This window comes from Beta vulgaris, chromosome 7 (genome assembly GCF_026745355.1).
Source record: "Beta vulgaris subsp. vulgaris cultivar EL10 chromosome 7, EL10.2, whole genome shotgun sequence".
Classification (NCBI taxonomy): Eukaryota; Viridiplantae; Streptophyta; class Magnoliopsida; order Caryophyllales; family Amaranthaceae; genus Beta; species Beta vulgaris.
The window spans coordinates 6702160-6717011 of record NC_079208.1 but is presented as its reverse complement, the minus strand read 5'-3'; the positions used below and the strand labels follow the sequence as shown (position 1 = coordinate 6717011).

Below are 14852 nucleotides of genomic sequence, written 5' to 3'. Positions count from 1 at the left end.
CTTCCCGTCTACGTGAGCCCTCTTGGGCAATTCTCCTTTTGGATTCGCCTTTTTCGTATCCCCGTGGCATCTTTTCGAGTGTCTACTCTATCCAGACATCTCGAGCCTTTAGACAGTTGTGTATTTCCGGTTGTGGTCCCTTTGGGACCTGCCTTAGGCCATGTATCTTTGCGCTACTTGTAGAATTTTAATGGCGAGATCCATGGCTTCTAGTGTCGGGAAGGCAAGAAGTTTGTTAGTGGTATCCTCCTTATCCCTTGTTAGGACTTTCCCGACCATTGGTCAGGGCATCTCCTCTTGCAAGGAGCGAGTCGAAGGCATTCTCTCCCTATTTCATTCATATACTATATGTGCTGGATTTTCTCCCATGACATGTGCCTCCATAGTTGGAGATTCGAGAGTGGCTTTTGAAATCAATCCCTCCTTCTAGCGCCAAATTGTTTATGCTAAAAACAGTAATATGAGTGGATATAACAAGTCGAACTTTGCTAAATAATGGATATGAGTTTGATTAAAGCTGAACGGAATCTCTAACTGGGCTGTCACCTACAAAATAAGAAGACTAACTCTGGGGGTTTTTGGGAGAGGCCTCTCCGATGCTTGAGTCAGTCCAATGAGCACTAGAAAGCAAGAGAGTGGAGAGAATTGTCAAATATATGTATTTATCTAGTTAGATGAAGTTGCCATTAATTTGATGTCAAATGGACTATATATAGTGGAGAGTAGGTCTAAGAGAATTTGGCCAGTCTTTTATGTACCTCTACTTCCACTTTTCCTTCATTGGGCTTGATTGCTTCACTACAAACTTTTAGCAAGTTGATAATTGACAAGTAATGTATAAATAAGTTGAAGAGAACACACCCTATCGTTTTACCAATAAATAAATCAAATATACGAAAAATAATTTATACGAGATATGCTATTATGAAGAAAGTTTAAGAAAAGAGAAGCAAAATTTAGATGCAAGTTAAATAGAGTGCATCTCATTAATGACTCTCAGCTTTTACCTAAGTTTTGGATTTATACTAGAAAAAGTAATTTAATTTTCTTTTATTCATGTATTACGGAACCAGATTGCATTTTTCGTAGTAGATAAGATTTGACATTCCCTAATAGGAAGTGGCTTAAACAACTTGTTGATAATCACTGTCGAAACATAAGAATAAAGATTGTTATGTTGATGTTTAACAGGAATTAATGTTTTGTGCGGAGTTGGAATACTTTCTACTCCTTATGCTGTTAAGGAGGGAGGATGGCTTAGCCTTGCAATACTGCTCATGTTTGCTGTTCTCTCATTCTACACTGGACTTCTTTTACGTTATTGCTTGGACAGTGCTCCAGGGTTGGAAACATACCCGGATATTGGTCAAGCTGCATTTGGTAAATTAGGAAGAATTGTTATCTCGGTATGTCTTTTGTTTAATTCTCATTTTCTTTATCTAGCTTATGATGCCGCAAAAGCTATTTGCCAGAATACTAATTGAGAACTCAGAACTGAGATGATTTACAAAGCCTTTGCATAAGATTTGTAACTTATCTACATATATCTACAAACTCGAATCCATGACCTGTCATTTGATATGCTAATGCACTAACCAACTACGCTACAATACTCATGTGTTTCTATTTTTAAATACTTCAAATGCACGTTGGTAAATAATACGGGGCGTATCGTCCGAGACAAGAACTAGTTAGAAATATATTATATATAGAAGTAAACGAGTATTAGGAGTAAGCATAACCCAAGACAATCAAATGTCATGCTTCCACATGTAATCTCCCTCCTGCCTCCATACAATGAAATGAGACATTAAACCATAAAAATGTGTATTTCAAGACTCGAACACGTGACCTCTCATTTGATTGGCTAATACACTTACCAACTATATTACAATGCTCGTGTTGGTTTTTGTAGGGTAAAATATCATTTAAAGACATATATTTTTTTTTTGAAGACTTCAAATATACGTCATTAAATAATTCGGGGCGTATGATCCGGTACAAGAACTAGTTATATCTTTATTGAACAATTCATTGCTTGAGCTGTCGATCGAATAGTGGGGGCCCACACATTTTGCTAGTTGCATCCCTTCTGTGTTCACCTCAAAGGGCATTGATGAAAATTTAAATATATAAAATATACATATATGGACCAATTAATGATCTTTTGTAGTTAACTCTTGTTTTTATTTTATTTATGTTATGCAGATAATTCTCTACGTGGAATTATATGTAAGTGGAGATTTAAATATTGAATTTTCTACTGTTGGTTTTTTTTACTATTGGGATAAATTTTGCTAGTGGTCCAACTTAGGGTGCATTCTACTAACTAAAATGTTTTAGGTCCGGTCAATTGAGGTTGGCTTAAATAATTATCAATAAACTAAGATAAGTTGAGATAAAGTTACACTAAGACATAATTTAAAAAAAATTTCAATAAATTATAAGTTCAACAATAATATATATAACTTATATTGCTACCCAAACAAAGTGTTGATCTGCAAAAATGCAAATACATGATATTGAGAAGCTCATGATAATGCCTGTACTGTTTTCCTCCATCATATTTCCTCATTGAATATTTTGTTTTCTTCCTATTACAGGCATGTTGTGTGGAGTATATAATACTCGAGAGTGATAATTTATCATCATTGTTTCCAAATGCTCATTTAACACTGCTTGGTTATGAGTTGGATTCCTACCACCTATTTGCATTAGCAGCCACCCTTGTTGTACTTCCTACTTGTTGGGTGCGTGATTTGAGCATCCTGAGCTACGTATCTGGTAAGGAAGTGTTGTTTACCTTTCTTGAATGAAAGGTGTCTCAACAGTATGCATATATATAACTTAGGCTATGTTCAGTTCACCTTATTTTTGCTTATTTCAGATCTAATCAGATCAGATCAGATCAGATCAGATCAGATCAGATTAGAAAAAATAATTTTAGATCAGATCAGATCAGTTCAGATCATGCTTATATTTAAAAATTATTATTACTATTAAATATCTTTCATTACATATTAGTAAAAATTATAATAATTGAATATTAATAAAGTACTCATTGAGACGAATCAAACAAGATCCCACATGACTATATTTTTCTTATATATTGAGAAAAATCTAAAAGATAAGATCTTTTAAATCAGATCAGATGAGATCAGATCAGAAAAAATAAGTTCAGATCAAATAAGTTCAGATCAGGATATTTCAGGTGAACTAAACATAGCCTTATATATGTGGCAAGTCTACATCTGTCGTATATATTTCTCTCTCGCAACACTTATTTTAATTTGCTATTCATTTCTTTTCAGTTGGTGGAGTAATTGCATCAGTACTGGTATTCTTATGTTTATTTTGGGTTGGATTAGTCGATCAAGTTGGTTTTGTTGGTCAAGGAACAACATTACATTTAGGAATGGCAACGGGTCGGACTTGGACCGGATTATGCATAATCCGACTCCGACCCTACAGAAAGTCGGATTTTAAATCCGAGTCTGACTCCGACTCCGAGATCCGACTTTGAAAATCCGAATCCGACCCGACCTAAAATCCGAACATCCGACTCCGAGATCCGACCCGACTTAAAATCCGAACATCCGACTTAAAATCCGAACATCCGACTCCGAACCTGATCCGACTTATTTTTCTTTCAATTTTTTAATTATTTTTTCTGTGGGAAAAGCCTATATAATACAACTGGTTGAAAGTCGAAGTCAGATTATACATAAATAATACATTACATAATAAGAAAAAATGATTGATTGACTCAAAGTCGGAGTCGGATTCGGATGTCGGATTATTTTATGAGATCCGACTCCGACCCTCCTCCGACTCGGAGTCGGATTTTTTAAACGGAGTCGGAGTCGGATTACTTTTTTGTCGGAGTCAACTCGGATTTTTTTCTTCGGATCGGAGCGGACTAGAGTCGGATTCGGATTGGATTGCCATCCCTAATTACATTTATCAACCCTACCAGTTACAATTGGTCTTTATGGCTATTGCTATTCGGGACATGCTGTCTATCCCAACATATATACTTCAATGGCAAACCGAAGCCAATATCCAGCTGTTCTTCTTACTTGGTAACGTTTATGGACTGACATCCTCTTCTTAATGTTGCTTGTTGTATCGTGTCTGAAGATGTTCTTTTGTGCTTAACTATTACATACATGATGTTGTCTAACCAAAAGAATATATTTGTGCACAGCTTTGCTATCTGTACATTCATGTGTGTTGGGGCTGCTGTCCTCGGATATCTAATGTTTGGCGAATCAACCCAATCACAGTTCACGCTTAACATGCCTCAAAATTTGGTTGCATCCAAGGTTGCTGTCTGGACAACTGTATGGAGTCTAAGAAATCTTATTTCTCTCTGTCTTATCTCCTCTTTGTTGACAAGAATCTGATATTGGTTCTTAATTATGATTGCAGGTGGTCAATCCATTTACAAAATATCCTTTAATTTACATTGAATATGGCTAAAATTCTTCGCATCCTATTGCATATAGAAGAAGCTTCTCTTATGTTTAGCTCTATTGCATATATTGGGACGTCTCATAGCAGTGGCGTATCCAGGAATTATAATATGTGGGTTCAATTACTTGAATGTTAAGACAATTAAATTATTTCGTATGATGCAAAAAAAAAAAAATCAAAGTTTCAGAGATGCAAATCTCATTAGTGAATAACTATTTGAGGAAATTATGAATACTTTCTCTAAAACATCATTAACAACTTAGCTTTATTTAAGTCTTTGTTTAAAAATAAAATGAAGAATACAGTTGACATAAGGTAGAAAAAATAGGTTCACCAGGTAGAAAAATAGGAGGGGAGAAGAGGATCAAGTTCAAAACTATAGTAGATGAAAGAAAGAAGAGAAGAAACGAAATTTATCAAAAGAGAATGACAAAAATCAATTTAAAACATTAAAAAATTGATAAGAAAAGAAAGGAACCGAAAATTACAAAGTGCAGAATTGAACCCGTGTCTTGCAACGACAACCACATATCTAAGTTCACAAATTACCACTGCGCCACAATCATGCCTTCCTAAAGTTGTTGCAAGATGTTCTACTTATTCAAATCCACTATGGGTTCAACTGAACCCAGTGAACCCATAGTGGCTACGCCCCTGTCTCATAGTCAAATATGGTAATGCACCAACTATACTACGATAATCGATAGTATCTGCAATTGATTCATCATCGAGGAGTGACAAGGTGACTTGAGAAACAACGGGTGTGTGTGAACAGGTTTGACAAAATGCAAATAAAACATGCGAAGTAAGTGAAGGCCATATCTTTGCTGAGATAGAAGTAAACGAGTATTAGGAGTAAGCATAACCTAAACACCCAAGAAATAATGCAAATCCCTTAAATCTTTCATAGCAAATTGAGTAGAAAAATAGTGATGATTTATTATATAAGGATAGGACAACTATCAGTTAAGACAATGTCATCACCATAAAGTAGTAGAATAAGCATATGACCTTGAGACTTAAAAACAAAAATGGAATTCTGTAACTACTGTATTTGAAACCAATAGAGATCAAAAAATTACGGAAACGAGAAAACCAAGCACAAGGTGCTTGTTTAAACAATTAATGGACTTACAAAGATGACAAACATGATCAGGGCTTTGTAGGATGAATAAAGCCTAGAGTGTCTCATATAGACTACCTCATTCAGAAAACCATGAAAAAAGATAATTTTTAAAAGTAATAACAATAGTAAGAACCAAATGCACAATATTAGAACAGCAAGACTAAAAGTTTCAAAGTAATCAATACCTGCCTGCGAAGTCTAGCCTTAAAACCGTTCTGCAGTGCCATCATAATGGTACTTGATCTTAGATACTCACATACATATGAGAATGTTACAATTGTAGTTTCAAGGTACCGACTCCCCAATGTGATTTCAATTTAAAACATTATACCTATGTTACTCACACAGGATTGAGTGTCTACTCGGATATGAGTATCCAAGTGTCCGACTCGGCTATCTTGTAGAAAAAAGTCAAGTAATTAGTTTAAAATGATGTATCCAAGTAAAGTGTCATGTCGGACAAGATACAACGCCCCGTTTTTTTAGTAAATGAAGGTCTCCGAGTAACACTGCATTGTACTCATCATACATAACCTCACGCCACCGAGAATGTCGAGACGCTTGCTTATAACTAATGGGTTAAGACCCGACAACATCAACTTTAAGATCCAAAAGACGATGAGGTTTAGTAATCCCATCTCTTAATCGAGTAACCATAGGGTGAGCATTAATAGGGAGGAGGAGACACACAATGGGCAATGAATCGGGGACCGTTGATAGAACCATAGGTAGGTGCGTGCAAACAACAACAATGGATAGAGAGGGGTTAGAATATGAGACATAGGTGCGGAAAAACATGTCATGAACGAGCTAGCATGTCAAGGTGGAGAACCAACAGGTAGTGGAGGGGAGCCTGCAGTGGTCATGGGAAGACTAACACAATGCATAGGCAAGCTAAGCATGAGATTAGACACTGAGACTGATGCAACAAGAGAAGAGGAAGAGCAAGACGCACTAGGGACATCGATAGATTTCAGATGTATGGAGGAAGAGGTAACTATGGTTGGGGTTGGGGATCAGTTGGGCATAAATACAAACGGGGTAATGTCGCTAGAAGTGAGAGAAGCACTCGCTCTAGAGGGCACAATGTACTATAAGAAAATTTATGCTCTAAAAGCATGAAATGTGAACTGATATAAACATTACCAATAATAGGATCAAGACATCTATATATCCCTTATAATTAGAAGCATAACCTATAAGAAAACGCAATGCTTGAACTTAGGTTGAACTTTGTGACGATGAGCATCCGTAAGCAATGGGAAACGTGAACAACCAAAAGATTTCGAAAATTCATAAAGGATGGGCGATTAAAATGCTTTGTGATTGTTTGGTATACAGTAAATTACGTAGGCAATAGAAATTCCCATGATTTCTAAACTGGACAATTGTTTGATTGACATGAAGTGGGGAAAATAGGGGGAATGAAAATTCCTGGAAAATTAAAATTCCCACAAAATGTGCAAATTTATTCACCTACCCCCCCTCCCCTCGATCATTCAAAATTTCCACATCAATTTATGGTGTGAATTACAAATTTCTTGATGTCAACCAAACACATTAGTAAACTTCATAGGAATTAGAAAAGGGAAATAACTTCCTAGGAAATGGAACTTCCCATGGGAATGAACACAATCATCAGGAAACAACTACTTAGTATAAAGGGACGTTATTCCACATAAAACATATTTCGACAACCGATTATGGGTGTAAAACGCAGTATATATATAACAAGCATCTATGTATCAAATATAAGGGATAGGTAGAATATTGTTGAACCGGTTCGAAAGGTAAGCGATGTACTTTTCCTACTTTGCAATGAACACAATCATCAGGAAATTTTGAACTACAAGAAGTATAATTATTTGAGCATGAAGATCCTACAACTCTAGTAGAAGTGTGACTCAGGCGTGAATGTCAAATATCTCTAGACACCTTAGTAACAATCTGAACAGATGACTCTAGTCTAACAACACATGAATAGGATAGACTTTATCACTAATAGAACCCCGAAGAAGAACTGCCCTCGTTCTTGTCCTTAGCATATACATATAATTCATCCAAGACCACAATAGAATCATTATCCCAACATAACCTAGTAACAAAAAGTAACTTATTGTCTAAAAAAAGTAAATTTTGTGATAAATCTAAAACATGACAAACATTGGTTAATTGAAGGGGACGACTCGTAGTAGAAACTTTTAGATGACCAAGTTGTTTAATAGGGATTGAGGTACCATCATCAACTACAAAAGAACTGGAACCATTGTAAGGAAGTAGTGAATAAAATGTAACTTTATGAAGGGTCATGTGAGAAGCAGCTTCCGAATCAGGATACTACATCGAGTCATTTGTTTCACCACCAACATACAACGCATCAAGGGCATGTGTTTACTATCCGAAAATGAAGGAACAAAGTTGGGATTGAAATTGAAACAATGAGGACAATAAGCTGCTTGATGAGTAGAATTCCAACACAAATCACAAGTATATATCCGAAATAGGATTGAGCATATGTTGCAACTAGAAGAATTGGTGCATGTTGAAACTCGATTGTTAGTGATAGAATTAGCACAAGAAAAATTTAATAATGACAAGTTAGAATTACTCATACCATTGCCACGAGTCTGAGTCTGTTGCATATTGATTACGTGTACAAGAATTGGATGGGCCACCACCACGATTGTTATTACCATTCCTTTAGTACTATTATTAACCGTTTATTACGGCCACCCCCTTGGTTCTTACCATTGGATCATGAAGAACTCGAAGTTAAACTGTTGTCCGCAAAGACTTGCTAAATTTAACTCGTTGCTATTATAAATTTAGTCTAAGCCGTTAATCATCAAAAGTCAAAGGAAGACGCGTATAACATAGTAGTAAAAAAAAGGCTCATAATCAAGGTCACGTTCCAAACCAGATTAAGCATACTGAAAAACATCTTGAGAAAGAATTAGACATTGTATAGCAACAAGAGAATCAACTAAAACCTTTATTTCGGATAAATTAGCATCCATAGATTGTTGATCAGTTTTCTTTATATGAGTTAAGCGAGCTTTTGATTCCATAGACCTAACCATACTAGCATGTAGAAAATGGGATATCAAACATGCCTAAATTTTACCCCTAATAGCTAGTTCATGCACATCAGTCATAATATCAAGAGACAATGGTACAAAAGTCAAAATATGTGACATTCTGATCAAGGTGTAAAGACTCGTAAAATGAAGGATTAGGATGAGAATTGTCGTGATGATCAAGTAAGTGGGATTGGGTAACGGAATGGAACCATCCACCATGCCATAAAGCTTAAGAGAAATAAGGAGGCATTGCATCTTTGTCTTTCGAGAGAGGTAATCTTGAAGACATACAAGTTGAATAGGGATTAGGTCCACATGATTTGGAGTTGAAAGGTATGGTGTCGGTATGAAATAAGAGGGCAGTGATGGAGATCAAGATATAAGGTGTTGAACTATGTGGTTGTTGTGGTCACAATAGATATTGAGTAGGCGACGACTATAAGTAATGCGACGACTATAAGTAAGGAGCAGATAAACTTGACGCGGAGCATATGTACCCCGATGGAGGAACACAATGAGAGGCAGAGCCAGAGAATAGTGGTTGTGGCTATGACGAGATGAGGTCAAATGACACAAGAATGTAAAGCGAAGAAGACTAGGTAGGTTTGGATTCCAAAACCACAATCACAGCCACAACCAGTTGTGAAGGAACCTAGAGTGGAGAAACAAGTAACTGTTCAGAAAGATAAGAAGCAAATCAATCCATAAGGTTTTCGAAGAGCTCTAAAACCAATCAAGGTAAGAGTGTCTTAGGGAAAACCTGCCTCAATTGGTAATGCATTTCACTTTTTAGCTGATTAGAATGCTAGTGAAACTAGTGTGGAGAAGGATGCTAGTCTAGTTGTTATTGATGATGAGAAAGGAGACCCTCCTTTCCAACATGGATAGAATATTATGTTGGAATGTCCAAGGGATTAATTGCGTCAAAAAATAAGATGATGTGAAGGCTTACATTCATATGTTTTCTGTTGGCATGGTTATTCTCTTGGAAACTAAGGTGAACATTACTAGTTTGGGTAGTCTTATCAATGAGTCTTGAATGAATAATGGTATTTCACATCTAATGCTAGTTATCATGATGGTGGATGAGTAATATTAGCTTGGAAGCCTGGTACTTTTTCTATAAATATAATAAAGGTAGTAGTTAGATGATACACTGGTATGTGCAACCTAGAAGTGGTTTAGCTGGATTTTTTTGCACTTTTGTGTATGTCTTCAATGAAAGAAGCATAAGAGAAGAGTTGTGGACTGATTTGAGTCATATGAAGACTCGGGATCCTTGATATTATGTGGTGATTATAATCGTGTTATGAAATTAGACGAGAGAGCGGGAACATTGGTAAGAGAAGTTGAGATAGTTGATATTAGAAATTGCATGCTAGAGTGTGTAGTAGAAGATATTAAATGCTCAGGTAATCTCTTTACTTGAAAAAATAAGCAACATGGAGAAGCTAAATTATTTTCTAAGCTTGATAGAGTACTTGCAAATCAAGCTTGGCAAGAATGTTATGGAGCTACTAAAGCATGTTTTCAAAGTGAAGGGGAGTTTGATCATTCTCGTGCACTTATCACTATACACCCTGGTGTCAAGGAAGGTAAAAGACATTTCAAATATTATACTATGTGGAGAGGTTGTCCTCAGTATGGTAATATAGTAGGGAAGCTTGGAGTATATATGTACAAGGTTCCAAGATGTTTGTGATTATGAAGAAGCTAAAAAGAGTGAAAGTTCCATCGAAAATATTAAATAGGAGTGGCTTCACTGATTTACAAGCTGCTGGTTTACAACCTCATTAGAGAATGATTGAGATTAAACAACAAATGTATTAGAATCCTGGTGATTATAGTTTGCAGGAGCAGAAGTTGCATGCTGTGCAAGATTATAAGAGGAAACATAAGACTTAGCTTATGTCAAACTTTAAGTTAAAAAACTAAGCTAGAATGGCTTAAAGATGGTGATGAGAACACAAGATTGCTCCATCAGAGTATTAAGGCCGGGAAGATTCAGAATCAAGTATATAATATGTATGATGAGGAAGGGAATTGGCATGATACCGAAGATAGTGTTCCTGATGCCTTTTTGAAATATTATAAGAAGTTATTAGGAAGTAATGTAGCAAATAGAGCTCATGTGATGCAAAAAATTATTCAGGAGGGTCCTCTCCTTACTAATGAACATAAAGCTATCAGGGACGCTCCTTACACTATTGACTAGGTTAAAAAAACTCTCTACTCTGTTCCAGGTTGCAAGGCTGTTGGACCATATGGCTTTGGAACTTATTTTTACAGAGATAGTTGGAGTATTGTGAGGGAAGAAGTGGTGGTAGCAGTGTTCGAGACTTTACAAAGTGCTAAATTGTTAAAGAAATTTAAGAATACATTCATTAATTTAATTCCTAGAACATCTTGTCCAAAGAATGTCACTGAATTTAATTCCCAATATCATCATGGAAAATTAGGGTGGATTTGTCCATGGCAGATTCATTGTACATAATATCACGATTGTAGAAGACATGGTTAAGCACTATAGAAGGAACAAAGTTCAGCCTAGTTGGATTTTGAAAATAGATCTCCAGAAGGCATATGATATAGTGAATTGGGCTTTTTTGAAAGAGATGCAAACATATTTGGGGTACCCAACATGATTCGTTTCATCAAAAATGATGTGTTTTACCACAACCATGTTCTCACTGATGTTGAATGGAAGTACTGAAGGTTATTTGGAGGCTGAGAGAGGGATGAGGTAAGGTGATCCCATATCACCCTTGCCGTTTGGGGTGTGTATGGAGTACTGGTTTGGAGTGCTACCTAAACCGAGTTCTATGGAGCAATTCAAATTTCATCCAAGGTGCCAAGGGATGAGATTGACTCATATGTGTTTTGCTGATGATCTAATTATGTGCTGCAAAAGGGAGTTTTCTTCCGTATACTTGTTGTTAAGAGCTTTTAAGCTCTTCTGACACTTCACGACTTAGAGCTTATGTGCATAAATCTGCATTTTATTCTTGTGGTATGATTGATGGTGAAGTACAAAGGAAAGTTGTAGCCTCTGGATTATTGATAAGTATGATGCCTTCTATACCTTGGAGACCCATATGTTCCAAGAAAATATCAAAAGCTCAGTGTGAGATACTCATTGAGAAAATGACTGCAAAATTACGCTGTAAAGTTCCAACAATCTATCTTATACAACTAGATCACAACTCATCAACTATGTGTTGATGAGCATACAAACATATTAGGCTGAAGTATTCATTTGACATAGAAATTTATTGAAAGAAGTGACACAAGTTTGTAGGGCTTTTCTGTAGAATGGACACACATATACTCACAATGCAGGTTTAGTTGCATGGGAACAATTATGTTGGAGTAAAACACGGGGTGGACTTGAGTTTAGAGATGTGATTGTGTGGAACATAGCTTGTTTAGGCAAGTATGTATGGATAGTTCTAACTAAAAAAAATAATTTGTGTATAAAGTAGGTGAACTCAGTCTACATGAGAGGTGTTAGTTGGTGGCATTATTCTCCTATAGCAGCTGCTAGTTGGTATTGGAGAAGGATATGTCAAGTGAAGGAATAATTAAAGAACTGTTATAGTAAGGCTGAATTGGTGGGCATTCAATAGTGTCCAATTCGAGTAACATGTGAGAGGATTAAAGGTTAGAAAGATGATGTACACCGAGTTACAATGGTATGGAATATGATGAGTATTCCTAAACATAGATTTATAATTTGCTTATTTGTTTAAGAGAGGTTGCAGACTAAAAAGAAAATGGCAAGAATTAGTATAAGTGATTCAGATCAATGAGTAATTTGTTTTGCTGTAGTGGAGACTCATACATGTTTTTCCAATGCAAGTATAGTGAGAAATGTATGCAAGCAATCAAAAGCTCGATATGGATCCAAACAAGAGCAACATCAGTAAATGATGTAGTAAGATGGATTCGGTGCTGCAGGAAATCGAGGTTTCATAGATAAGATATGAATGTCGAATTAGTTGTTGTCAGTTGCTATATTTGGCAGGGAATAAATAGTTACTATTGGAAGCAATGTGTGCCTAGCATTCATAGTGTAATAACACATTGAAGAGTTTGATAAAATCGAGAATTAGCATTATATTACCTACTAAGATCAGTAGCAAGGATTATAATTGGTATGTAAGCTTTTAAGAGTTGGATGATGTTGAGTAGACAGTGGCAATTGTGGATCTAGATGATCTTGCTCATGTGAATTGGTTTTGATGTAATTAGGTAAGTGTATTGAACTTGCCTAAAGGTTGAGGGGGTCCAACCTAGTTGCTTTATTTCCCTTTAGGTTGGGTTTATGTTGTAATGGTTTGCATTAATATATCTACTTACTTTGCAAAAAAAAAAAACATGGTTTGCGCAGACGAAGCCATCTAAGAGACTTTGGCGAGAAACACCATTATGGTAGGACTAGTTGAAGGGGCATCATATATAATATTGATCGAGCACTGGGTAGCAAGAGAAATCATGGAGCTAGAAAAATCAAATCATGGAAAAGAAAATGAGTCATTGTGGGAGAGAAAAGTGGGTTAAAAAAAGGATCTGATACCATATACGAGTATTAAGAATGAATGCCATTCAGCTTGAATAGTGAGTCTGATGCTATTATATAATAATGATACAAAGACCTAATTACATTGAAAAGTCCATACTATCCTTTACATAGTTACACTCTAATCACATGTGTCTAAATGAGTTGAGATGATTTAGTCATATCAGATAAGAAACATAACTCCATATTTAAGTAACAATCTCATGATTTACTCATCTTCATATTACTTTAGACTTCCTCAATGTTGGAATTACTTTTACAATATGTAAAAACCTAATTTACTTCTAGTTTAACTATAGTTTGTAGTATTTTCTTAAGCATTACTGAAAATATGTGCATTTCTCAAGTATAGATATGTTTGTAGATGAAGAATACTATAGCCTTCAATTTTCCTTAATTACAACTACATATGCTTTGATCATATCGCCTGTGGCCATGTCCCTCGAGGAACTGATACCATCCTACTATCTCAAATCTCACATGTACCCGATTCTCATCAGAACAGCTCTAGTGATATCAACTTTACTTGTTGGCCTCAATATTCCGTTTTTTGGTAAGCTTTGTTAATTGGAGGCTGATGATTTTGTGCACTCTTTGGAATTGTACTATTTTCGTCCATAAATAAACATATCAGATTTTTATAGTCTCTAGTACACTACTTTGACCATTGAGGTCTCTCATAACACATTTGTAAAAGTATTAAGTTTTAGTATATTGAGATTATACATTTAGATGATTTCAGTATGATCTAATTATTCATTTTCTGATATTTATATGTTGTTGAGAATTTAAGATTAAAGATAAGTTCGACCCAAAATGTCAAACATGACTTTTATTTATGGATGGAGGGAGTATAATACAATAGGCAGTTTTAATGGTTGTGAAACATGGTAATGGAAGCACGAAGAAAGTATAATATGCATTTTTTACAATGTTTACTTTACAGGTCTAGTAATGGCACTAATTGGATCATTACTTACTATGCTCGTTGTAAGTCCTCCTCGTCTCTCTTTGTATCTTTGTATGTATCTCATAGTTTTTGTTATAAGGGTATTTGTTTGCGATAACCTTGGAAAAGAACTTCTCAAAATTTTCTACTTTTGACTTGAAGTTTTCAAGGTAAAAAAGTGTTTGTATAAGTACGGGTCCCTATAAGTCTTCTTTTGGGAACTTTAAGAGCACTCTTACAAACCTTAATGCCATGTTATGGAGGAGCTAACACCGTGATAAGTTTCTCCACACACACACACACATACACACACATACACATACACACACACACACACAAACAAGACAATGGGGGATAAAGAGAAGCGGATGATTGACAAGAGAAAAGGAGCATCGATTAAATCGTAAATTCCGTTAAAAGGGAGGAGGAGAAGAACAAAGAGTATTAAAAACAAATGTATAAAAGGATTTCTTTTTTCAAAACAACCTTCCAAAACATGAAATTTGCGAAAAACCACCTTATGTAGTTTTTTTTTTTTTTTGCGAAAATAAACCTAAAGAATTTTATTTTGCGAGAACAAACCTTAAACAAAATATTTTTTGCAAGAACAAACCTTATGCTAATTCTAATCATTTTACAAGT

The 14852-nt window shown here is 35.6% G+C and overlaps 1 protein-coding gene across 4 annotated transcripts in view; it reads left to right on the top strand.

Moving 5' to 3' along the window:
• Window positions 1-14852, top strand: part of LOC104898514 (amino acid transporter AVT1C) — a 79190-nt gene that overhangs the window by 33939 nt on the left and 30399 nt on the right. For 2 of the 4 annotated variants that reach the window (XM_057396139.1, XM_057396135.1), the window contains exons 5-13: window positions 1192-1406; window positions 2209-2232; window positions 2604-2784; window positions 3312-3412; window positions 3964-4082; window positions 4208-4343; window positions 4432-4455; window positions 13673-13814; window positions 14208-14251. In XM_057396139.1, coding sequence (XP_057252122.1) covers window positions 1192-1406; window positions 2209-2232; window positions 2604-2784; window positions 3312-3412; window positions 3964-4082; window positions 4208-4343; window positions 4432-4455; window positions 13673-13814; window positions 14208-14251 — 986 coding nt within the window. The remainder of the gene's footprint in view (window positions 1-1191; window positions 1407-2208; window positions 2233-2603; window positions 2785-3311; window positions 3413-3963; window positions 4083-4207; window positions 4344-4431; window positions 4456-13672; window positions 13815-14207; window positions 14252-14852) is intronic. The other 2 variants (XM_057396137.1, XM_057396138.1) reach the window with 2 other exon arrangements.